Below are 25,944 nucleotides of genomic sequence, written 5' to 3'. Positions count from 1 at the left end.
GGAAGAGCCTCTAGTTGGTGATCCAATACCAAATGTACATACAAGTAACATTATATAGACTGAGCAGGTTGTGTTTATGTGTTTAAATATTGTAGTGATATATTGTGTCCCCCAAAATATTGTACACCCTAATAAAGCTTATCTGAGGATCAGAGGAAAAAGCCAGCCACTATATTAAACATAGAAGTCAGGCAATAGTAGCACACGCCTTTTATCCTAGCATTTGGGAGGCAGAGATCCATCTGGATAGCTGTGAGTTCAAGGCCACACTGGGGAACAGAGCCAGGCATGGTGGCACATGCCTTTAATCCCAGCACTAACCATAGAGGTCTGGAGGTCTGCACAGACAGACAGGAAGTGATGTAGCTGCATGGAGAGAGGAAGTGAGATGCAGAACAGAAAGGCATATAGGTGTGGGTATACAGGAAGTAGGTCTTTTGGCTGAGGATTTCCAAGTGGTAAGAACATGGACGGCTTCTTTCTGCTTTTTTTTTTCAAGCCTTTTTTTTTTTTAACGATGGGAACAAAAATATATCTAAAAGCAAAGCTTCTGGAAAAACAATTTGTTCTTCCCTGTCTTGTATCTTTCCTCAAACTTGACTTTGGCCTCCCTCCTGGCCTTGCATTTCAGGGCTACATCTCTAAAGACATGCTTGTTGACAACTGTTTTGTCCAAGGGGATGTCCACAGAGTACCTTGTGGGCATGAGGTGATTATAGTTATAAACTTTCACAAAGGACTTAATCTTTGACCTCTTGGCAATTTTCTTCTTGCCCATGGCAGCTGTCACTTTTCGGGGATAGCAGTCAATTCCAGCCACCAGGGCATGGCTGTAAGGGCGGTCTGAGGTACCATCATCAATGTTCTTCACGATGATGGCTTTGCGTCCAGCCAGGACCAGCACCACAGCACCACTTTCCTGGATTTCATGAACTTGCCCATTTCGACAGCAAGGAGCCGGTACCCAGAAGAAAGGAAAGAAGGGACCTTTCTGCTTTTTTTTTTTTATCTCTCAGATAAGCTTTGTTGAGGTGCACAAAGAAAACATCACCACAAAATGTGTGTGTGTGTGTGTGTGTGTGTGTGTGTGTGTGTGTGTGTGTGTGTATAACAACAATTAAAGAAAATAGATGATGAATTTGTAAGGGGGGTTTGGAGGGGAGAAAGGGAAGGGTAAATTATGTAATTATAATCTCAAAAATTAAAAATATTATACTTTAAAAAATCATAGAAATTATGATTTACCAAAAAGATAAAGATATGTGTCCATATTTAGATAATGCAATCTAGTCATCTACAGTGTTTGATTGTTTCAGGGAGCAAAATGCTGTACTGGAAATACATCATGAAGTTCCTTCTAACATGAAAATATTAGAGGAGAAGATGGATGAAATCCTTGCCTCATTGTTGAATTTTTAAACTTATTTTCTGTAAATGTTAGCTTACTAATGAGTACTACGCATTAGAAATGCCTCTTAATGTCTTCTATGTGGGCCTCTCAATTTTTCCTTCAATTAGACAGGAAATTAAATGCTATATTCTCAAGTTACATCAGGACATATAAGTCCCCCTTTCATAGCAGAGATATTGACCTGTGTTTGCTTAAAGGCTTAGGCAAGCAGAAACTTTTGATTCACCAGATTTGTCTAGAAAGGGGTGCTGTGGGATGTTCTGTATGTCCTGTGGGAGCCCTTCTTGGGTTCTTTGTGGCGTTACCCAGCAGGTCCGCATAGAGGATGATTAGGACCATGGGCCTGAGTGCAGGTGTCTGAGATGGTCTGCACTTGGCTGTGCTGGGGGATGGTCTGTATGTCAAGTTGTTCTGATTGATCAATAAATAAAACCTGATCGGCTGTGGCTAGGCAGGAAGTATAGGCGGGACTAACAGAGAGGAGAAATAAAAGGACAGGAAGGCAGAAGGACTGACTGCCAGCCGCCGCCATGACCAGCAGCATGTGAAGACGCCGGTAAGCCACCAGCCACGTGGCAAGGTATAGATTTATGGAAATGGACTAATTTAAGCTATAAGCACAGTTAGCAAGAAGCCTGCCACGGCCATACAGTTTGTAAGCAATATAAGTCTCTGTGTTTACTTGGTTGGGTCTGAGCGGCTGTGGGACTGGCGGGTGACAGAGATTTGTCCTGACTGTGGGCAAGGCGGGAAAACTCTAGCAACAAGGGGATCAAGGAAAGTAGCAAAAAAAAAGAAAAAAGAAAAAACAAAACTCCAGTAGAGACAACAAGTGATAGCTATCCTACCCAGCACGGCTGAATGACCATCCTGCGTGCTCTGTCTCTGCAGAAGCAGGTCTGTCACTGGGTCTTGCATGCAATGCTCAATAAATCTCTAGTGACTGCATGAATAAATGTCTTCCATTGAAAATGAAGATTGATGAACTGTCATTTACTGTGATATATTTGGCTTTGTTTGAGCATATGATGTATGCAGCCAAAGCAAAAGAAAATATAAGTCCAAAAACCTTGTCTGTTTCAATTGAGAAACAATGGCAAAAAAAAAAAAACAAAAAACAACAACAACAACAAAAAAAAAGCCAGGTAGGTGTATTCTTCAAATTGCTGCTGGCTGCTACAGGACAATTGCTGTGACCAGTGTCTAATGTTCAATGATCAAGAGACTAGTGGCTGTGGCATCAGTCACATAGGTAGGTACAGACCATTTTTATCAACTGTTCAAGAACTTTTCAAAACATATGTCAGAGTTCCTTGAAGCAAATTATTTGAGGAGTCAGGATTTCCTGACTTGGGATTGTGAAAAATCTCTCCAATTGGTTAAATAAACATGGAAGCAGATTGACTATCCCCTAAGGCCAAAGTCAAGAAACTGTACTTAGTTCAGGGTGTGTGGAAAAGGGTGTGCTGGGGATAAAACTCGAGTAAGCACCTTACAACTGAGCCAATCCTCAGCCCAGAAACTGTACTTAGTAAACTCTAATTAGTGTTCAATGCATATAAACTCTTTTGGAGTTTCACAGACCTCTCATATGTAAAGTGCAATTAGTGTTCAATGCATATAAACTCTTTCAGGGTTTCATGGACCTCTCATATGTAAAGTGCAATTAGTGTTCAATGCATATAAACTCTTTCAGGGTTTCATGGACCTCTCGTGTACATCACACTGCTTTCATATGTCAAGCAAGTGGCACATACTATTCCATACAGAATAAAGAAAGGGCTTGCTTATCTGTGGTTTTTGTTTCTTGTGGAGCTATCTTCCCCCATTTTCCCACCTCTAGGGTAAGCTGCCTTTCCTGTCCTTCATCTGATGAGGGTGCCTCACTAGGTTCAGGTTGACTGCCCACATGCACAATACTGGTAGAAGGTATGAGTAGAAAACTCCCACACTAGGGTCCTTCTGGGAAAGAGACAGTACTAACAGTTCCAGTGGAGCACTAGGCAGAACTCAAGATCACAGAATTGGTTTTGTTCCCATCCTCCAATATCTAGACCTACCACTGTCATCAAGGAGTTTGCAGCTTCCCCCTAGTTTTTAGACCATTGTTTCAATAATCTTCAGACAGCCTCAGAAACACATTCTTATATCTACAGCCATATTTGCAAATATCCGCCATGCCCCTTGAGTTCAGATTATTTCCATTCACTAATTAGTCTAGTACATGCTTTACAATGGTTTGGCAACAGTTGACTCTGGAAGCCCCGAGACTAGATGTCTATACAACAGTGCTGAACAGGGACTCCTCCACAGCTTGTCATGCCCTCTCATAGTCCAAAATGAGGCTCTTGGTCACAAATGGTTAAAACGCCAAATCTAGCCAAGGGTAATGCTGTAGAGGGTTCCCATAAGAATGGAGTTAGGGTGGAAAGTGAGGGGAAGAAGGAGACACTGAGAATAGGGACAAGATCTTCAAAGGTAATCCTGGGACCATTCTTGCCTGAATTCCTTATTAGAAGTTTATTGTTCAGGAGAGGATCTTTGGTCAGACTATCTTTTGCTTTTTGTTTTTTCATTTTAAAAGATTGATTTCCATTCAGTAAATATCCTCAACTCACTTAAATTAAAGATTGCTCCTTCTTTGGCATGCTTCCCCTGGCTGCATTAGCAGGGAAGAGCACAGAGCTCCCCCATCTGCTGTCAGAGCTGATGAGATGCTATTCCACCCCAGTGCCCCTTGTGGGGGACAGTGTGGAGGGGGGTCTCAATAATAACTAAAAGTTTTTCAGAAGGCAGAGCATCCCTGTAGCCATTTATCATGTTCTCTCAATGCTCAGCAAAGATAGGCCCTGCATTTTCTTCCTCACATTTGTTCTTTGAATGACAGAAAGGGATCAATAATGTTTGTCTGAAGCTTTTACTGTGAGAGCTGTTTGGGGGAGAAGGAAGTAGAGGACTGACCATGTCACAGCAGATGGAACAGGTGTCTGGGGAAATGGGAAGCCCTGTCCAGGACTGACCATTTCTGCATGCAGAATGTGATAGTTACAGGAGAGAAAAGGATGATGTCCTCCAGCCCTTGGCAAGTCTCTCTGGGGCTCATCCTGAGAGGCAGCCTTAGCTAACACTGTCTCATGAATTCACTACCACTTCTTGGATGGATGTCTTCAGCCGCAAACTGGACCTTAGATGCTGGCTGCACTGTGTTGTTTCAGCAGAATAGAATAAAGGGAGGGCCTCGCACTGAACAACCTAAATGATTGCCTCAATTATAAAATGAAATAATTACCTGAGCAACAAGAGATAAAAGACTGAGTAAGAGCTCAGCCCTCTCCTGGATAGTCATCACCACCAGGCACATGTAGGAAAAAGGTGGAGTTGGTGGAAGAGGATTGGTGCATTATGGACCTGGAGCCCACCCCATTGTGAATAGAGGGAAGAGTTAGAAGCCCTGGTCTATGAGGGCCCATTACTTAAGATTCATTCTTTTTGGTATAGTTCCTGTCCGTGGCAGGTTGGAAACCATCATCCGTTCAAGTTCCATGATTTCCAATTCAAGTCCCTAAGTCTCCTTTCCTCTCTCCTCTTCTCTGTTCTTATCTCTCTTTCTCTCCCCTCCATACTTCTTCCGCCTTCTTTCCTCCTGCCCCCTCTCTCCTCTCGGCCACTGTGGTGCTGAGAATCAAACCTGAGGCTTTCACAACTAGGTAAGCATTCTACCAGTGAGCTACTTTCAGCATGGGCCTAGTCAAAGCACTCAGATATTTGGTGAAATGATGTCATTGTACTCAGGGTCATCTCAATCGCCTTTCAGCACCTGGAAAAGCAAAACGGGATGGTTCCCCTGCTTCTTAAAGCTAGAGACCAGTTCGAGTCCTAGGTAAGACTTGGGAGGCAGGAGACATGCCTTTTCCCATTCTTCCTTTTCTTTCTGCTGGCAAGCAGTCAAGTTCAGGCTCTTCAGCAGCACCAAGCACCCAGGGTTCCATCACTGGCAGCATCAGCAGCAGCCTTGTGGTCACTGGACTATTCAAAGCACCTGTGGGACTTTCCTGATGTTTATAACTCAGGCAAATGGGGTTGTAACACGTGTAAATCAGCATGTTTACCTGGGAGAGAAGATGAAAACAAAGGGGAAGGGAATTCCCCATCAGAAACAGAGCTCTAAAACCAGGAGAGAAAAAGATGAGGTCCACATTTGGCTAAAAGATGCTTTCTTGACTGCTGCTTCCAGAAGCACTTCCTGATCACTGTGCTCACAATACCCACAAAATAAGAAAAGGGAGACAGATGCTGACTGTCAGCATCTGTCTCCCAATCAACCCTCATGTGAATCAGTGTCACATAATGCCCTCTCTTCTTTGTTCTTCTGTACCCTCCCCCATGCCCTGCCTTTAATAAAATGAAAATATAAGTGCAACAGGCCTCACCCTATTTAGTTACATGTGATACTTTCTAAATACACACACAGAAAGGACAACAGGATAGAACACTTTTCTTAATATAATCTATAGTTGTTCAAATGACTACAAATGGTCTAGCTTTACTCCACACCTAGTAGGACTGCAGAGAAGAAAAGACAAAAAAGCCAAAGAGTTGATGTGCTTGAGGAATGGCAGGAATAGGCATAAACTCCTTGTCCTTACCCTGCTTGGCAGTCAACAGGAACCTGTATCCCCGTCTTCCTGCAGAAAAAGATAACGGGTCCTAGCAGTTATCCTGCCAGCTGAAAGTGGAACTTCTGAGACAAGGAAGAAAGGCTCAAACCATTCCTAGCTTTCCACAAGAGAGGGGAGGGGAAGGGAGCCTCTGCAGGCAGCTTTTCACATCCTTATCTCACTGGAGGTTTTCTCTGAATGGTACTCACTGGCGCTGAAAACAAGTCCAGCACCGGATATCATTTAACAGCATGTTAAACACAGGCTTAAATTTGTGCCTAGGATAAGTAGCCCCAATTCTGAAAGATCTTTTAAGATCATCTAGGGTCCTGGGTGTCAAAGAGCAAGAGCATTGTCGCAATCGATACAGTATCTGAACAGGGATTGCAGACTGATTTAGCCAAAGACCCATTACAAATGTGCCTGGAACTGAAAACACAATTTCAGCTTGTGTCCTCAGACCCGCTAACCAGAGACATACTACTTATAGAATTGGAGCTTGGGTCACCAACTCTACCCATACCCTGGACTTTCTTGTCACCATTACTGTGGGAAAAATGCCAAAGATACCCATTCATTCATTAGGTGTCACTTGGCCGGTGACACCCCTTAAATCAACTATAACTGAGAACTGAAAACCAGGAAAACAGCAACTGCAGGCTCACTGGCATTGGAGTCACTATAACCCATTACTGACATTCTTGTTGTCAAACTCCCACCCAGTGTCTCTAAGCTCTTCAGTCACACACAGATCCAACCTGTTCTCTTGCTCTGTTTGTTGTCCTGAGCACAAGTAGTTGAAGCTAGTGCTATTAAAGAGCACGCTGTTCCCGACCATTACAAGAGACACTCATGCAGTTGGCATTTGCTCTATACATCACTCCAGTAGGCTTTTCTTCCTGTCCTCTTGAGTAGACTAGTTAAGCAGGTGCTCTTTTCATAGGTCTAGGCCAGTGTTTACAAGTTCCTGTGCAATGCCTGTAGGAACTTTGTTCCCACACCATTCTACCAGATGTGAATGCTTGTTGTTGATTTCATTGAATAACAAAGGAAAATAGAAATATACAGGCTGTTGTTGAAGATCATTGTAATGACAATATCAAGAAATAAGAGTTGACAACTATATGGAATGAAATAAAATGGAATAATCATAGAACTGAGTAGATATAGACCTCAAACAGAAAGAGCAGCATGTTGTGTGGTACTATTGGCCCTCTCTGTCTTACCTCCCCTGAGAGTGTGCTATGTTAATTATGCCCAACACTGAAAGTGGTATTTTTTTGATGGTGACAGTGAGTCATCAGAAGCAATGGAGATGATATCTGGTTCATTTTTCACAAGAAGGTAGAGAAGGACCAGCACACAGCTCAGCAGATAAACATGCTTGTTGCACAAGTCTGACAACCCGAGTGTGGCCCCTAGAGCCCACATAAAAGGCTGGGTGTGGTAGCATGCATCTGTAACACCAACACTTCAAGGTGAGATGGAAGAGAGACAGGAAAGCTGGTGGAAGCCTGCTAGCCTGAAGTGCAGGGCTCAGCAACAGAAATAAAGAAACTGCTTCCACAAGATGAGAGATAAGAACAGACTCCTGAAAGTTGTCCATTGACCTCTATATGTGCACATGACATGCACAGGCAGGAACACACACACACACACACACACACACACACACACACACACACACACACTTTTAAAAGAAGGTAGAAAAGAGTTCAATTAATTTTTCTAACTTTCTGCATACTGTAAGCTGATGGAAGTTGGCACTTGAAAGGGGAACACTTTCATTATAATGACAATCACAAACACCACTCTCCAGTGCCTGCTCTACCAGGCACTATGCCAGGTGTTTAATATATATGATCATTAATCCTTCTGGGCAGCGAGGCTGCAAGATGGCCAGGCATGTATTTGAGAGGGCTGGGAAAGGAAGATTCATTCTGTTGTGGCCCTGGCAATTAATTTTGTTTTGAGAATTAAAGACTTTATAGATTGTCGTCTTCAGAAGACCAAGAGCATGCAATGGTTTTATTTAATCCCCTTCAGTAAGCTGGTAGAACTCGGCACTGGAAAGGATAGCAGTCCTTCTGAAGTATCTGTACCATACCAAAGCAAGGTGTCCAGGGGTTTAACATGAACTATCTCCAGTCCTCTAGGTAGTTGTTATCACAACCTCCTCTTACATGTTGAGAAACCATTGCTCAGGGAAATTATTGTCTGCTTAAGGGCAGTAAGTGAATGGTAGATCCAAGACTCAAACTAAGATGCCAATGGTCACAAGGTCATACTGTTTGCACCCCCATTCTCAGTTCATACAAGAAATCCCTATATGTACCTTATTGGTCCCTGGCAAAGCTCATCAGAACACCATCTCTCTGATGAGCTTCCTGGTAGAGTGAGAAGGTTCCTATTTCTATCTCTTGTGTTCTATGGCACAGTATCCCTAGCCAAAATGAAAAGAGCCATTCTCAACCCAGTCTGAGGCAAGGGAGGATTTTAATTCTATTACAGGAGCCCTTCCTGAGTAATTCCTTGACGTCAAGCACTGAGTCCATCCACCTCTCAGAGTGACCAGCCTGGCCCTTGTCCACTATATTCAGCTCTTTCCTGGCAGCTGAAGTCACCCTTAAAATAGCTTCTGCGCCTTGGAAGAAAGTTTGGAAGGAAGAGCAAAGGTGCCTTTGAGGTTGGGAAGGGCAGCCCCTCAGCAGCAGACTGCTCTACTCTATAAGACAACCAGTTAAACATTCCTTTCTCCAAGAATGAGAGGCCAGAACAACCACATGGACACAATATCCCAATCTTCCTCTCTGCCATTAATTCTCATTCCTGATCTATTGTGAAACCCACCTGGCATGGTCTTCTTGCTTCTAAAGTCTAATGACAGTTAAGTGGCCCAATCTTGTGTTGATATCAACCACAGCCTCTCTAATTTCAAACTGGTAATGACCACACCATGCCCAGAGGACAGCATTCCACAACATTCCACAGAACACATACAAAATTAGAAGTTGATAGAAGAACAAGCCCTATACGTAAAAGTTAATGATTTCTAGGCATTGTCTACCTGAAGAATGAGTGAAGACAACCATACAGGACATATTAAGGAGGGCTACCTTCCCAGAAGATGCAAAGAGTACAGCACCTGATATAAGTTGTTTCTTCACATCCTGCCCCACTTCCCAGTGGGTGCAACCTTTCTTTAGAGATTATTTCTTCTTCTGTTTGGTCATTTACTAGCACTGGATCCACCTTTTACAGGTGTCTTCTTCAAGTACCCCAGCCCACAGCCTCCTTTTCTTTAAGCCTCTACCATCAATCAACCTGACATTTACTTACTATGGCCAGCACAATAATGGCCTCTCCAAAACATCACATCATGATTCCTGAACAAAATGCAGGGAGGGAGGACTTTGTGGATATAGTTAAATGGAAGACTTTATAATGGAAAGATCATATTGGGATATTCAAGAGTTGAGCCTAGATATAAACACAAGGATTCTGGCTAACAGAAAAGGGGGGTGAAAGAGGAGGTCAGGGTAATATGACAAGAAAAACACTCAGCTCTATTTTGGATGATGGAGGACGTGGGTCATAAACTAGGATTGTGGTTGGCCACTAGAGGGTAGAAATAGATTCCCCCTAGACCTACCTCCACAGAAAGCACAGTCCCTCGAACATTTCATTCTAGTGAGACCCTTGTCTGATGTTGGATTTCTACAGAAGTGTGAAATAACAAATGTATAATGTTTTAAGCTATAAAAGTTGTGGTAATTTGTTATAGCAGCAACAGAAAACTAGTATACATATTCACAAGATATCTTATTCTCTATTTTTTGTTATTTAATTTGTGTGGCCCTAGTATCCCTAAGATACTACACATTTTTAATAAGTTGACTGATTTATTTCCTCTTTTTCCTTAGACCTGTGAGCTCCATTATTTGCCAAGAGAATGAACTCTACTGTTCCTAACTCAGAGTCCTTTCTGTTAAAGTATGGAGCTTTAACAGAAAGCTAGGCAATATGAATGGATATAGATTTATTTGTTCTTGGTATAGAATCTGGACACTAACAGGCTGGCCCAAGATGGCCAAAACTTTGCATATGCATCCTTATTGTTGTTGTTTTGCAAAACAAGACTTCTACCCTCCACTCTTAAGACCAAGGACAACTTTACTTGCACCCAACTTTCCTTCCACAGTGTAATCAACACAAAGAAGGGGCCTCACTGAGGTGATGTAGTAGAACCCATTACTAGTGAATTCCAGTTACCTGTTTGTAGCTTTCTCTTCACTCTTTTAGTAAAAAAATATACTCTCAACTCATCTGAGCCCTCATGGATCTCATTAAAGGTCTTATTTATTTCATTCTGTTTCTACTAATAAATCATACAGAGTACTTCAAATCATGCATATCACATAATTACATTTTACAGTCCTTCTAAAATGCATTTCGTGTATTGTATCTATTCTTTAATTTATTTCCTTGTGCACATCAATTGATTTCTCTCCTAACCAAATTATTCATTATGCATTTGTTGAAAGACTGGCTGAAGGTTAAACTCTTTACTCCTCCCCACTGAGGAGTCATCTGAGGAGCACTTTTCAGAGCTGATTCTTAGGATCCATAACAAGTGTACTTTGGGTTTTTGGTGGATTCACCAGGAAGCCATTCTGCAAAGCTTCTGCTGAGAACTTCAGAAGGGCACTAGACAAGACCAAGGAGTCAGCAATAGTTCTTTATGAGGCAGATAACAGTGCTGCCAGTCCAGCTGGCATGCTTTCTGTCTCCCCAGCCATGAAACACTGTTACATCTTTTGGTGACAAGGACCAAGGTGTTTGTTTTTCTTTTCCTCTTATTTCTTCTGAAAAATCATTTATTGTTCATAAGAGGAGGCAACATCTTTTCTGGATATGTCATCCTCAGAAGGGATTTTCTTCTTCTTTTGTGTTGACTTCTTCAGCTGTTCTTCACATGACAATTCCTTTTTTTCTTAAATTATTTTGATTTTTTTTTCCTATGTGTTGTAGTTGGAAGTTTTCCTGTGTCCTACCTGGTCCCACAGCCACTCAGACCCAAATAAACACACAGAGGTTTATATTATTTTCAAACTATGTTCATGGCAAGCTTCTTGCTAGCTAGCTCTTATATCTTAAATTAACCCATTTCTATAAGTCTATACCTTGCCACGTGGCTTATGGCTTACTGGTACATCATGCTTCTCTTGGTAGTGGCTAGCAGCATCTGCCCCACTCTCCTTTCTTCTCTTCTATCTCTCTTGGATTTTCCTGCCTGGCTCCATCCTTACCTGCCATAGGCCAATGCAGCTTTATTTATCAACCAATCAGAGCAACACATATTCACAGCATACAGAAAGACATTCCACAGCAATGTATGGTATATACACGTGTGTTTTTGTACCATGTGTATGCAGTACTAATAAGAAGCCCAAGAGGGCATTGGATCCCTGTGAGACTGGAATTACAAACAGTTGTGATCTGCCATGTGGGTGCTGGAGATTAAACCCAAATCCTCTGGAAGAGCAATCAGTGCTCTTAACTGCTGAGCCATCTCTCTAGCCCCCTTCACAAGACAATTTCATCAAGAAGTGGCAAGCAGAATAAACCCAAGGAAGTACTATTGATATGGCATGAAGTTCCCAGCTCAGAATTATATGTCAGAATCAGATGGGAATTTGAGACTTTCAATCCAGTACAGTCGTAAATCAAATGTGGAAACCGGAGTAGCTCAGACATGTCCTTTTAGGTAGGAGTAGGAATAAGAACTCTGTCTCCTAACTCCTACCACTTTTTACTAACTCTGTGCCCAAAAACACATGATCTCCACTGGCCAAACCATACATTCCATGAAGTCATCCACAATATCAGACAATGGGAAGCAATATGTCACACTAAACACGGGAAGTTAAGTGAGCTTTGAAGTATTTAAATTTATTCTGTGAGTATTGTTATGAATCTAACTTGGGTTTTATTCTTCAGCAACTTATTTATCATAAGTGGTAGCATCAATATTTATTTTCTTGCTGTAAAACTGTCAATCTCCTAAATGTTGGTTCAGGAACTATAAAATGATTTATGCCCGGTCATTGAGCCTCTCACCACAAATCACATTAGCCCTGAGGAAGAGAGACTAACCGTATCTCCTTATGAGTCTGTCCCTAGATTCAAGAGCCCAGACCTCCTGCCTGATGTGGCAAATTGATAAGCCATGTTCTAATATTTTAAGTACTCAAAAGAAAACTAGGAAATATAATTAATTCAAGGCAAACACTCATTATTCCTTTGCCCATAGACAATAATAGTCATCTTAATAAGCTGCTTGAGAATGTGAAAGATAATATAGTTAGTGCCACAGAGGTCGGATTGAATGTAGTTTTAATATCTTTATTTTTGTTTCACTTATTATTAGTGATTGAGTGTAGGTATACATGTGTTATATTACACACATGGAAGCCAGAGGACAATTTTCAGAAATCATTTATTTCCTTCCACTGTGGTTCCAGGAAGTGAAATTAGGTCATTGGGCTGACCCAGACTCCCTTTTATCCACTGACCCATTTCACTGGCTCAAGTTTTAATATTTATAACATTTTGTCTTTGTTTTACTCCAGTGTATTTTATATAACATTCATGCTTACCACACATTCAACATGTTTTTGATAACTTATATTTAGGTTTTTAATAAAACAATGATGTCCTCTGTAATATCTATAAAAACCCACCTGCTCTGAAGACCTCCACAAAAGAACACAATTCACTTCTCTTTTTTCTCTAGCTTTTTTATGCTTCTGTATATTGAAGTGTTTCATTTATTTATTTATTTATTTATTTATTTATTTATTTATTTATTTATTTATTTATTGGTTTTTTGAGACAGGGTTTCTCTGTGTAGCTTTGCGCCTTTCCTGGATCTTGCTCTGTAGACCAGGCTGGCCTTGAACTCACAGAGATCCGCCTGCTTCTGCTTCCTGAGTGCTGGCATTAAAGGTGTGCGCCACCGCCACAGCCACCACCACCCAGTTGAAGTGTTTTATTTTTAAAGATATAGAAAATTACATTTTGTTTTTGTTTTTGTTTTTGTTTTTCGAGACAGGGTTTCTCTGTGTAGCTTTGCGCCTTTCCTGGATCTCGCTCTGTAGACCAGGCTGGCCTCGAACTCACAAAGATCCTCCTGCCTCTGCCTCCCGAGTGCTGGGATTAAAGGCGTGCGCCACCACCGCCCGAAAATTACATTTTTATATACAGACACTATAACATGATTAACTATTCAGCTAATTAATAAATCCACTTCTCACAACTATTTGTGTGTGTGTGTGTGTGTGTGTGTGTGTGTGTGTGTGTGTGTGTGTGTTGGGAGCATCTAAGGTCTAATCTCTCAGCAAATTGCAAGCATAATTATTGTTATTATCTGTAATCATATTCTGTATGGTAGGGTCTCCAGAATTTACCTACTTTACAATGTAAAGGTCTTTGAACCTCTTCACCTCCACCCCTCCTCCCAATATCCAATTCCATGCTTTGTTGCTTGAGTTCAACTTTTTTGCAGATTATACACATAAGTGAGGTGATGCAGTATTTGACTTTTGGTGCCTTCTTTATTTCTCTTACTCTTTCTTCCTGAGAACAGTGCAGTATTGCTGTAACTGTAAGTACCACATGCTCTCAACCAAAAACTAAATTTCAAATGACAAGTTTTCCTTCTTTTTAAGGATGAGTCATGAATATATGGTCTATATAATATATGTGGTGTCTATGAATATATGTATAGTATATATAAAATACATGTGTATGCTATATAATGTATATGGTAGAACTAGGTTTTCTTTCCCATTTATCCATCAGTGGACACTGCGGCTGCTTTGTGGATATTTCTGTTGCTTTGCACCCATTTCATCTTGTCTCCTGCTAGAAAGTGCTCTACAGAAATCTTAGGAAACATTCAAAAGCAGTTTTATTCTTCACTGAGTTCAGTGGCCAATGCTTTGGTCCCTGCCTTTTTAAGCCAGTACAACCAAACTTCAGCAGAAATCCCCCAGTTCATTTGACAAATATTTGCCAGGGTGGGAAGAATGTGATTCAGCTATGATGGTTGATTCACTGGGTTGGCTGTGGTTTTGTTGTTGAGCCTGTATCACATATAGATTGTAGAGGAGCAATAACGTTAACTTGGGCTCTGGACTCTCAGTCTTTATATTCTCTCTAGTTAGCATCTGTGTACTCACTACTGGATAGCCCAGTTAGAAGAGCAAGCTCTTACATGTAAACCCTTTGATCAGATACAAACTGATTTAAGATCTTTCTACAAGATTTGCTCTTAAAATTTTATTTCAAAATCAAAACATGCAGGAATCTGACTTAACTGAATGAGAATAAATATTACAGTTTGCATTTACTGGAGTGTTGTAAAACTGTCCTTTTCCAAGCTAGAATGTTTCCAAATTAAATGATTTACCGATTTCAAAGTTATACAACGACCGACCATAAAATAGCTAACTGACCAAACCACTATTTTGAGATCAGCACTTTCCCTCATAACTTTCGGTAAAGCAGGAAAAAAAAAATCTCAGAGATCCGCCCAGGAGGAGGCAGTTTTGCATTTGGCACCAGGAAGACTCTTACTTCCTGGTCTTGGTCCTGGAAACATTATGAAGGAAATAGGAAAACTATGGCAGAAGAGTTGTGCTCCTAAATTTGAACTGCAGCAGGATGCGATTTTAACTCGGTCCTGGAGTTCTGAGAGCGAATTTGAGGCACTGAGCATTGAATTTACTAAAATGAATTGATTCCATTCATTTGACATTGGCGGAAAGCCTGCTGGTGTGCACATAAGGTCCTAGTTGTCAAAGAAAGGACCTATAGCCTCCCGGACCCTTAACTCTTTTTCCAGGCACTTCCTACAAAATCGGAGTGATTGGGAGGCAACTAGTGTTTGTTTCCCTTTGAAGAGACCGCCTCTTCCAAAGCTTTCAACTGTCTGACTGCTGCAGGCGACAGCAGCGCCCTCTGGACGTGGCAACTTGCAGCTGCAGGTTTCCTGGCGTGGAATGAAGGAAAGCACAGAAGTCTGAGGGAATGCTCAGCAGACAAAGAACAGAGCTCAAAACCCACCCAGTGACACCGCCAGAAAACCAGTGGTCAGCACTGTATGGGTTAAAGCCGTGAGTTCTCCCCTTAGGAAATGCTCGGAAGGAATACATCCACTTAAAATGATTTCAAGATCCCATATATTAATTAGACTTCTCTGGAGTTGAAAGTAGAAAACAATTCCCCAGGTGCATTTGGCACCTGAGAGCACACGCACAGACACACAGACACAGACACACACACACACACACACACACACACACACACACACAAATGATTCTATACATCAGCTCCAATTGGCAGTGACCCAAGCACTGCATGCCACTGACACCTCAGCCCTTGCCAACTTGTCTCCAACTTGTCTCATAATTGCTCACGAAAATTCAGGCCAGGGCTCAGGAACTAAACGGTTGGAAAGGTAGGGATTCCGACTCTGAGTGTCTGCTGTGTCTGCCTCCAGGTTCCAGGGATCACTGGCCCGGGAGTCCTAAGCCCAGTGGCAATAGAATGTTTTCATCTGTTTTCCAGCCTGTCACCATCTACCCAAGCCCATTTTTCCAGCCTTGGATAGATCATGTTGCCGTCCTGAGAACAGGCCTGGTGGGACAGGATCCCTGACATTCAGTCCTTCCTCCTGTTTTTATTCCCTCCAGGTTGCTGCTGTAGAAGTTACGGCAGAGTAAGCCTATTACTCTGCTTCTGGGCACAGATATCTAGGGTGTTGGTAGGACTGACACCAGTTCTGTGGCTTTGTGCCATTCGAACCTTCTTGGAAGCTAATTTCTGCTCTGTCTAGGGAAATGTGAAGCCTGGGATCCTTGTATTCCCTCTTCCCCATGGACCCCCTCAGTCCTAGATGCTCTGCCATGCTTGCCACACTGGCTAAATCTGGACTGGTTGCTGCGGTGTAGTGTGGAAGGCTCAGACCTTGACAATTGCAGAAGCAGAGAAGCTTCTTTGTCCTCACATAGCAAATGCCTAAGCTAGAATCTCCCCTCTTGTAGGTGCTCCTGGAGCGCATTGCTCAAACTGAGTGAGTCTCTAAACCAGTGGATTGGGTGTGAGGGGTCAAATCAAGCTAATCTGTAATTGGGTGCTATGGAGCACATCCGTTCTTGACAGTGTGTGCAGATTTGTTCTTGAGATGGAGATCCAACAGCGGGTGAGCTGTGGGATGCGGGATGTGGGATGGACTGCAGGAGAGACTTGAGGTCAGGCTTGAGACGATTTGAGTGTGAACCCCTAAGGATGCCCCTGGGGGTCACACTGACTGCTGTGAGTGGCTGTGCTTTCTCGAGAGGATACATATTTGGAAATAGAGGGGATTCTCTGTGCGATGATGAGTGTGACTTGGCGTGAGTATGAGGTTTAATATGGGCAGCCTCTCCACAGCACTGTCAAGCCAGCCTGCTTTTTAGCTCTTTAGAGCTAAGGGTGAGGGTAGGATGAGGGCCTGGATCAAACTCCACTGGGACATCTTGGCAAACAGCAGCCGGAAGCAAAGGGGCAGCTGTGTAAATCCCGTGGCAAGCAGTCAGGCAGCCTAATGAGAAGTGATAGATAGCCAGGCAGGAAGGGGGAGAGATCTACAATGGAGACTTTGGAGGCATCTGGTCCTTCCTTGTACCTTCCCACTACCTGCTACCCCCTAATCCAAACAGGACCCAGCTGAATATGGAACCCTCCTCACACATGTGATTGAGCTGTGCAGCACATTAAGAATGGCCAGCTGAGTAGAGATGATTCCCACTGGAGAGTAGGAGAGATCTTACTGCCCCAGAAACACCAAGGTTTCTGTCTACTAGCAGGCCCTTCCGAGGGGTCTATGGTACCCATGGAAAAGAGTGTGTTGAGGTTTCATGCGGGTTTTTGTTTTGTTTTTCTTTGGAGGGGCTTGTTGTTTCTGCTTTTACCCGTGGTCACATAGCCTGCAATGGCGCAGCTCCATTGCCAATAGCTCAGGTCTAACAAAGTCCTTGTGTCCAGCAACAACACCTGCTGCCCACTAGCCTCACCCTGTGCTGTGCTGACAGAGCCAGCCTTGCAGTTTAAGAATCTGTCCCTAAGGTGCACTAAGCTCTTACTCCTAGCTTAGGCTCCAGGGGCTCTGGGGTGGGGGATACGATTAGAGTCAAACATGCAGCCAGGGGTGCCTGAGGTCCTGGATCCTACTTTTCAAGATCCAAAGATTGGTGTCGGGAGATGTTCAGGTCAAGCAGGAAAGAAGAAATGAAATTTACCTTGACGTCACAAGACCTTCTAAATTCCCGCTAATTTTAAGGGTGTTTCTCATTGATCCCCACCATCCCCCCACTTCCATCAATGACCTCAATTCAAATTCAAATGGTGTCATCTCGCTAGATGCACTGGGTTCTGGAAGCACCGAGGTGACGCAATCTGTCTGGGGCACGGGGCACTTCCACCCATTGGCTGCCCGGCGCTCCGGGACCCCTCCCGACTCACCGCGGCGGGAATAAGAGCAGCTGCTGGCACTGGGAGGCACCGGAGCCACTGCCCAGCTCAAGAGTCACCGCACCGCAACCTCCGCCCGGCCCTAGCAGGACCCCGCAGTCTCTGCTCCAAGTCACGGTTCACCAGGTGAGCGCTGAGATTCCTGCTCAGGTGTGTCCTACTTTCCTCTCCTCTCTCCTGCTCTCGCTTGCTCCTTAGTTTGTCTTCCCTGCCAGTCCTGGTCTCTTTTAGCCCGTGGTTCATGCCAGACCCTGATCTAGGTAGAACCCGAAAGCACTAGTCCACAGAGCCTTCCTCAGTCTCCCTGGAGTGCCGGCTTCAGTCTCCCCCGCCCCGATCCCCCGCCCGCTGCACACCTGATCCGCCCTTCTGGGACTCTCGGCCAGGCACCGCGCACGTAGTTGGGAGTAGTCGTCTTCAGATGGTGCATTCAGGATTCATGTTTCCTGAGAAACGGGTTCAGAGTCCTGACCAAGCCCCAGTATGTAGTGAACAAGAGCCGGCAGCCGCAATTGCACACCCGGATTCGGATTCGGGACCCTGGGATTTAAGGAGAACTGTCTTGGGTCTGAAGTTTAGATTGCAGGCGACTGAGTTGCCAGAGGGTGGAGTGGCGGAGCAGTTCAGGCTTCAGTTTCTCATAGATTCCAAGGCAGAAGGATTCCCTCTCCATAGGCTTTCTCTCTCTCATCCCGGAGTGTCTACAAAAGCCCCGTGAAGGGAAGATAGCTCGAGGCTTCTCTATGGAGGTAGATGTAGAGACAGGAGGCCCTTAGGGCTCCTTGAGATTGACCCACAGTTTTATTTGCCTCAGAGGCAAATAAAATGAAATGGCACACACCACCACCACCACCCTCTGTCTGTAGGGCTAAGATTCTTTCCAAACCATGTGGGCTTCATTCCCACTGGACCTTGCAGTCTTCTTTGTCAATGAGGAAATAACGGTGATGAGAAATGTAGTTATCAGTATGAAGCCAAAATGCCAGGGAGTCGCAGGCAGAAGCAACCAGAAGGCCGAGTCTGTGGGCTCAGAGAACTTTGAACTGGCGCAAAATATAAGGAAATAAAAGGATGATGTCATTCTTCTCTTGCAGGGAGGCATCATGGGCTTACTGCAGTTCTCCCCGTTCCTGGTTGTCAGCATCTTGTTCCTGTACCAGGCAGGCAGCCTCCATGCAGTGCCTTTCAGGTGAGTCTAAAGACAGGAGCTCTAGCATCCTGGGACTGGACAGATCCCCACCTCTTAATTGTAGCGTGCTGGAGGTTTAAAAATTAACTCTCTCGAGGGAAATATATGTATGTACATACACATACACACATGAAGTTCACTATAAGCCTTTTCTGATGTAAAGATGGAGATACTCAATTTTCAAACAATGACAGGATCACAACACTTAATATTATAAATTTCACGTAGCCCTTTAACTCATAAAATGCTATGCTCGCTTTTTCCTCAAATTTAGTATCAATAGTCAAGCCTATTTATTCAATTCACATGAGATAAGAATTTCACTCTAATCTGCTAATTTACCAATAAATTTCACTGACTGATTTATAATCTGTTGATCTATTTCTCATATACTTACAAATTGTATTTATTGAAATGAGCCCCCATTTCAGATTCAACACTAATTATTTTGTCATTTAAGTTCTGAATTACAGTTGCACTTACCATGTAACTTAGAAAATTCCTGAACTGCACCACGAATGAACTGCACACTGGCTCAAGCCTCTCTGGGAAGCAGCAGGCTGGGAAGCAGCAGGCCGGGACGCAGAGTTAGTGCTAGGTTTGCTTCAACCTAACACAACCCCTCCACAGGTCCACCTTGGAAAGCAGCCCAGGCCTGGCCACTCTCAGTGAAGAGGAGGCTCGTCTGCTGGCTGCACTGATGCAGGACTACGTGCAGATGAAAGCCAGGGAACTGGAGCAGGAGGAGGAGCAGGAGACTGAGGGCTCCAGGTAAGGTCCCACACCCTGCCTAGCACACCCACAGGAAGGCAGAACCCAGGAGGTAGGAGAGAACACACTGGTCATCTGGCTGCTGTTCAGCAGGACACAGGGCCCAGCTATTCTCAGGCTCCACTGAAGACAAGTCATCTGGTGAGACTGTGCTTAAATCACACTTAAAAGATTTCTTTCCGAAAGCACTTAAGAGAAGGTGTGGAATCACTGTAGAAATTAGCCCGGTAATGCTGGAGAGAGTTCCAGGCATAGGATGAGTTAAGACTGGTAAGGTAAAACCTAAGTCTAGGACCTCTGCAGAGATACGATTGTGGTCGCAAGGCCAAGGAGAGTACCCTGCCCTATCCCTGCCTCCCTGTGTGCCCCCAGCCTGGAAAAAGACCAACTCTGGCCTGACTCCAGCACTACCCCAGGAAAAGCATGTTTTGACCTGCATCCAAACACCCTGTAGAGCATGAAAAACTGAAGAGCACGTGGAATGCCAGAAAGAGTCCCCCTTTTCCTCGGCCCTTCCCTGCACAGTTCTGGCCCACTGCACCCCAAGCCTTCCCAATGGAGTCTGTGTGAACTGACCTCCTACCACCCTCTGTCCCAACTTCTAGTCCCCGATTGGTTTAACCTGCTGACTGCCCACAGGGTCAGCCCCTGGTGCATGGTACTGCCTGGCATGTCTTTTCCCTGCAGCCTGGACAGCCCCAGATCTAAGCGGTGTGGCAATCTGAGTACCTGCATGCTGAGCACATACACACAGGACCTCAACAAGTTTCACACCTTCCCCCAAACTGCAATTGGGGTTGGAGCACCTGGCAAGAAAAGGGATGTGACCAAGGACTTGGAGACAGACCATCATACCCATTTTGGCAATTAAGCTCCTCCTCTCCTTTCTAATTTCCTTTTGCTTTCTTCCTACAACTTGATGCATGTAGTTCCTCTCTGGTTACTCTCCGGGCTGTTACTGGTTGCTTTCCTGGTATCTGGATGGTATCTGGAATCCCCAGTGGGTGAGGAGGATGTAGGGCTCACATGCTAAAAGAGAATCACCCAGGAAGGTGGCAGAGAGCAAAGGCAGGCCTCTGGCTTCCTAGCAGAGCTTCTCAGTCTTGCCTCTAAAAGTCTTGGTCCTTTGGGAAATAAAACTATTTTGCTAAAAAGACTTGAGCCATGGTGGTCATTGCTCTAGCCCACATCTCAGGCTTCATGGAGTGCAGGACTTGTGGTTAGAAGTAGTCTTAGCCCCAAGGTTAACCAGACATAGTTTTGGGAGTGGTGCCCATAACTCAGGACAAGCAGTAACAAGAGAGGTGCCAAGGAGCAGGTAAGCATTGCTGGGATGGATGCGCCATCTCCACTCTTCACTCAGGTAAGACTGGGGGTGGGGTTCCACTTTACTAAGGAGGGTCACTTGTGTCTGACTAGGACCTGGATTCTATAGCCCTTGTGAACTGGCTCAGAGGTGGCATCAAAATTCACTCTAGATTCATACATCCTTGCTTATTTTTACTTATGTGGGCATGATTGGCTGTTACAGCCCTGTGTTCTATGGCCAGTCACCCCAAAATCCACTTTGGGTTTTCTGATGCCTCTGGGAATATCTAAGGGAAGCAATCACAGCATTTCCCCTAATGGCCTTGTGATTGTCTCTTCTGATAACTATGTTTGGGAGGACCACTTAAAGCTAATTGGTGCTTCTGAAAGCAGCAATAGTCTCATGATAGTTCCATGGGGGCAGACACCTCCCCAGCCTCACTGACAGGCCTTTTCCATCTCTCTCTCTCTCCATCCTGAATATCAGCATCACTGCCCAGAAGAGATCCTGCAACACCGCCACCTGTGTGACCCACCGGCTAGCGGGCTTGCTGAGCAGGTCAGGGGGTGTGGTGAAGGACAACTTCGTGCCCACCAATGTGGGCTCTGAAGCCTTTGGCCGCCGCCGCAGGGACCTTCAGGCCTGAGCAGTTAATAGCCCCCAGAATGAAGGTGACTTCCTTGTACAGCTACCAGGAAAATAGATGTCTACATACTCAGGGCATAAGCCATACTCTAAAACTAACTGGGCCCATGGATCAGATGCCATCTTTTAGGTTTTTTTAACCCCCTACCCCTAATCTTCCTCTCTCCCAGCCCACCTGCTCTGGCTTTTCTCTCTCTCCTGTGATCCTGTGCTCTAGGACCAGAAGACACAGATCCTGTATATTCATCACTGTAATTGTAAATACATTGGTTTGAAAGCCAATGGCATCATCTTTTTAGTATACACTACAATTTAAGGGCAGTCAAAAGTTTGAGACTGTATTTGCTCTCTACTTGGTATATAACAATCACCTAACTCACTGAGTTTCACATTTATTTCTTTGTAAACTGGGGGCATCAACAGAAGCAACCTCCTAGTATTAACAGAAAACTAAATGAAATAATGTCAAGAGCTTGACAGTTAATATCTAAACTTTATTCTTTTTTTTTCCCTCCTAGGTTACAATAAAGATAAACTCTAATTCTTCTCATGTGTAATTAAAGTCATGTGCTGGAAAGGCTGATGGAAGACATATATATTTGCATCCTTCTTGGTATTGAAAACCCTTCTCCCTTTGACAGGAACTAAAGCTAAGTGCAGAGTAAGCTCATTATAGTTGTCTATTGTGCATCATGTTCTATGTGATTCTGTATCCAATAAACATGACAGCATGGTTCCGGTTTATCTGGTAGCACATCTGGTCCCCATAAACCAGCCTGTTGATGTTGACAACTCTGAAAAACCTCAAGGGGATTGAAACCATTGCCTTCTGGGGACACATGGTAGTGTTGTGACTTAATGGAACTATGTTTAAAGAAATGTCAATGTTGTCTCTTGTGAACTTAATCAAAATTAAAAAATGTATTTTCGATATCCTCAAGTGGAGTCTCTGATGTTACTTATACTGTTTTTCCCAAGAGAGCTGTGGGGGCCTGTAGACAATTTGTTTAAGCAAAGGCGTTGTGCTTGAGTGATTCTTGGTGCTTCAGACTCTGAGTTTCTAGTTAACCTCTTCCATTTATTAGGATGTGTATGTCAAAGAGGACAATGCACATTTATTTCCAGAGAGTGACCTGGTTCTCAGCCCCAGAGGTTACCTATGATTCTTCATTTCTCAAGTTAACCCTTACTTACCCCTGCCTCTTCTTCCCATAAAAATCCCTTTCTTGCAACTCTTGGCCTACAAAAACCTTTAGAAATGGTAGCTTGGAGTTTAAATGTGAACCAAAGACTAGCCAATCTATAATGGTCACCAGTGCCATCTAGACCCACTTTTTATTATGTGAGACTCATGAAAGTCTTAATCAAGGTCATCAACAAGTCTGACAGAGACATTTGCACGTTTAGCAAGCATTTACTTACTGACTACTATATGTTGCCACTATTCTAGGCACTGGGAATTGAGCAACAAACAGACAAAACCTCCTGCCCATATGGTGCTTATACTCTACTTAAAGGAGTCTGAGGTGATACATACTGCAGAATTCCAGACTCTTGCTACACGTAGGAAGCCGAGATGCCACTGGTTCTGATGCTTTGTTTTATGTAGGAGATTGCCAGTAACTATATCCCTGGCATCTGCTGGGACCCACCAGTGGCAAGTTACTGAGAGGAACTCTAAGATGAGTGTGTAATCAGTCTCACTAGTACACAAGTCAGGTAATCAGAGTTAGTTACTTAGGAAACTCAGCTTCTTCACTAACTATTTTCTTAGGCACATACAGAATTATGTTCCTTCCTCCCTCCAGTCTAGTCAACATAATACCCCAGCTGGCATTGTAAAAGGTGGATTACAACCATCTCTTCTACGTTTAAAGCACTTCAGTGACTCCTCATCTCTCCAGAAAAACCCTAGAGGCACTGCAGCAACTTGAAAGTTCGATTTGAGCTTCTTCTTTCACACCCAGCCCCACCACCTGCCTAGCCACATCGCCTACCCTCCCCCACATTGGCTTTAGTACTATTTTTCAACTCCTATATCAATGCACTCACCACTGTTAGTCAACACTGGCTAGTGTCACTGTGCAGAACCCTCTTACCCAACAGGCCCCTTCTTATCTTCACTCAAATGTTACTTACCTTGGTCGTCTATCCTGAAAATGCACCCACCGCACCCAACACACCTTAGCACCTCTCTTTGTTTTATTTGTTTTCTCCTTACCTCTTTATCTTTTACTATACCATAGTTTTTCCTACTTTGTTTATTGTTTGTGCCTTTCCCCATAAACAAGGTACACATCAGTAGTGATGTGTCCATTTTTTAATTGTTCTACCTCAATATACAGAATAGTGTGCCTAAAGCAAAGCAGCACTCAACAAGGAGTTACTGAATTGGTGAGTGAGTGACAGCTAAATCTTCCCTTTCATGCTTGTAGTCAACTCTCAGGTTCCTTATGGTCTATATTTCCTTTGCTTTAATTGCCCAATATACCTTCAGTTATCTCTGGGATACTGAATTCCTCAACTGAATAGAATCTTCCATGGCCACGAGTTTGTTAATAATTCTGTTTTCCTGCCTAAGGCCATTGCACACTATTTCATTAGTTAGACACAATCTAACCCCACCCTTCTTATACACTTGATTAATTTGGATCAGCGGAAAGGCAAGGAACACTCCAGCTATGGTACCTATGATTAGGCAGATAAGTTAAAAGTAAGGAAAACAAGAATATTTTAGTTTTGGATCTAGGGTTACTTCATACTTACATTGAATTCACACCAGAATCCTATGAACACTTTCAAGTTGACTCAGGGGTCCATAGAGTGAAAAAGTAACTGACTTGAACCCTCAAACAGCATCAGTTTCAGTGGCTCAAGTAAGAAGCAATAGATATTAGCATCACACCAGGCAATGCCATCCCATGAGGAACAATAACTTTTAGTGTGGATGCAGCATCAGTCTTTACCTTTCACATGCTACATGGACCACTACAGGAAAGAGAGGTCTTCTAATGTCAATAAATAGTCAGAGATGCAGTGCATATGCTTTGACCAAATGGATAAGTGCTCTCAACCCTTCACCACACTGCAGAATTGGTATGGGCTCTCATCCTTGCCATGGCTTCATGGATATGTGAAGTTGACTCCTCTGCCCTTTGATCATGTGACCTATTTTGGCTAAAAAATATTGTAGTCTCAAGACAAGCAGAAGCTTTAAATGTGTTTGTGTGGTTGAATTTTGTGCTCTCACGTTTCCTTTGTGTCACAAAAAGAACATACCCAGCCCCATAATTTGCCAAATTATTCTTTGACATATTATTAAAAACTGAGATATGGAACTATTCTAACCTTTAGCCTGGACTCAAGCCCAGACAGCACCACCTGAGATCACCCCAGCAACTACCCACAAAGCCACAAGCAGGAAAAAGAAATGTTCCTAGTCCATTGACACTGAACTTATTCTTGTGTTATTGTGACAACAGAAAAGTACTTCATAAGATTTGGAAGGTTAAACTGTGTCCTTTCAAGTCTGCATGTGGATACCTTAACCCTCAAAGTGGCTACATTTGAAGGTAGAGCCTTTCAGGAGCTAAATAAGATAAAGTTCGGTGATAAGGGTAAGGTCCCAAACTGATGGGGCTACTATCCTCTTAAAGGGAAATGGCTCTCTCTGTCAGTCTCCTTACACACAGAGAAGATTCAAGTTGAGGACATAGTGAGCCAGGAAGAGAGGTCTTAGCAGATACTAACCCTGACACACTGTGGCTCTGGACTTCCAGCCTTCAGATGTGACACTAAGGTCTGTAATTTAAGACCCTCGGTCTGTGGTATTCTGTTACATGAGCAGATAACACAGGCTGTCAATTATTCTGGAGTCATAGCTTGTATCTCTACACAATCCTTCTCAAACTCCCTCGTTCCCCTCACAGTGGCCTTCTAGATACCACACAATCAGACCCCAAACCATTCCCCTGACTTTTCTTTCCTCCAGTGATTCTCTTCTACTTCCTTAGGGACTTTTTAGAAATATGTATTTTGCCTCTTCTGACTGTAGCAGGCTAACTCCATGTGAATGACTGGCTCAGTGCGTGCGTGACTGACACCTGATGCTCTCTCTTCCTTCAAGACTGCCCACACATCAGCTTTCCAGAGAAGCCTTCAGCACAGACAAAATAGCTTGCCATCTCTGCTCATGGCTAGCTACTATATTAAAATTTATTTTTATTCACAGAACTTATCACTTTCTAAAATAAACAGGTGTATTATTTTTTCTGTGTTCTATTAGCATATAACTTAAAAGGGAAATTATAGCCAGGTGGTGGTGGCGCATCCCTTTAATCCTAGCACTTGGGAGGCAGAGGCAGGCAGATCTCTGTGAGTTCAA

The 25,944-nt window shown here is 43.6% G+C and overlaps 1 protein-coding gene and 1 pseudogene across 3 annotated transcripts; one reads left to right on the top strand and one right to left on the bottom strand.

Annotated features, from left to right (window-relative positions):
- Window positions 1-271: 271 nt before the first annotated feature.
- Window positions 272-16,195, bottom strand: LOC102919583 (large ribosomal subunit protein eL27 pseudogene; annotated as a pseudogene).
- A 1,423-nt stretch (window positions 16,196-17,618) lies between these two features.
- On the top strand, window positions 17,619-22,493 carry LOC102908963 (calcitonin gene-related peptide 1). 3 transcript variants are annotated; one of them, XM_006978623.4, is made up of 5 exons: window positions 17,619-17,772; window positions 18,741-18,835; window positions 19,466-19,606; window positions 21,402-21,586; window positions 22,079-22,493. In XM_006978623.4, exons 2-4 carry the CDS (start codon window positions 18,750-18,752, stop codon window positions 21,559-21,561), a joined length of 387 nt encoding a protein of 128 aa, XP_006978685.1. In that variant the 5' UTR covers window positions 17,619-17,772; window positions 18,741-18,749; the 3' UTR covers window positions 21,562-21,586; window positions 22,079-22,493. The 3 variants fall into 3 exon arrangements, with proteins under 3 accessions (XP_006978685.1, XP_076406732.1, XP_076406722.1); XM_076550617.1 differs by lacking the exon at window positions 22,079-22,493 and having other exon boundaries at window positions 21,402-21,591; XM_076550607.1 differs by lacking the exons at window positions 21,402-21,586; window positions 22,079-22,493 and adding an exon at window positions 20,294-21,391 and having other exon boundaries at window positions 17,620-17,772.
- The last annotated feature ends 3,451 nt before the right edge of the window (window positions 22,494-25,944 follow it).

The sequence above is a fragment of the Peromyscus maniculatus genome, chromosome 1, assembly GCF_049852395.1.
Source record: "Peromyscus maniculatus bairdii isolate BWxNUB_F1_BW_parent chromosome 1, HU_Pman_BW_mat_3.1, whole genome shotgun sequence".
Classification (NCBI taxonomy): Eukaryota; Metazoa; Chordata; class Mammalia; order Rodentia; family Cricetidae; genus Peromyscus; species Peromyscus maniculatus.
This window is presented reverse-complemented; position numbering and strand designations above follow the sequence as displayed.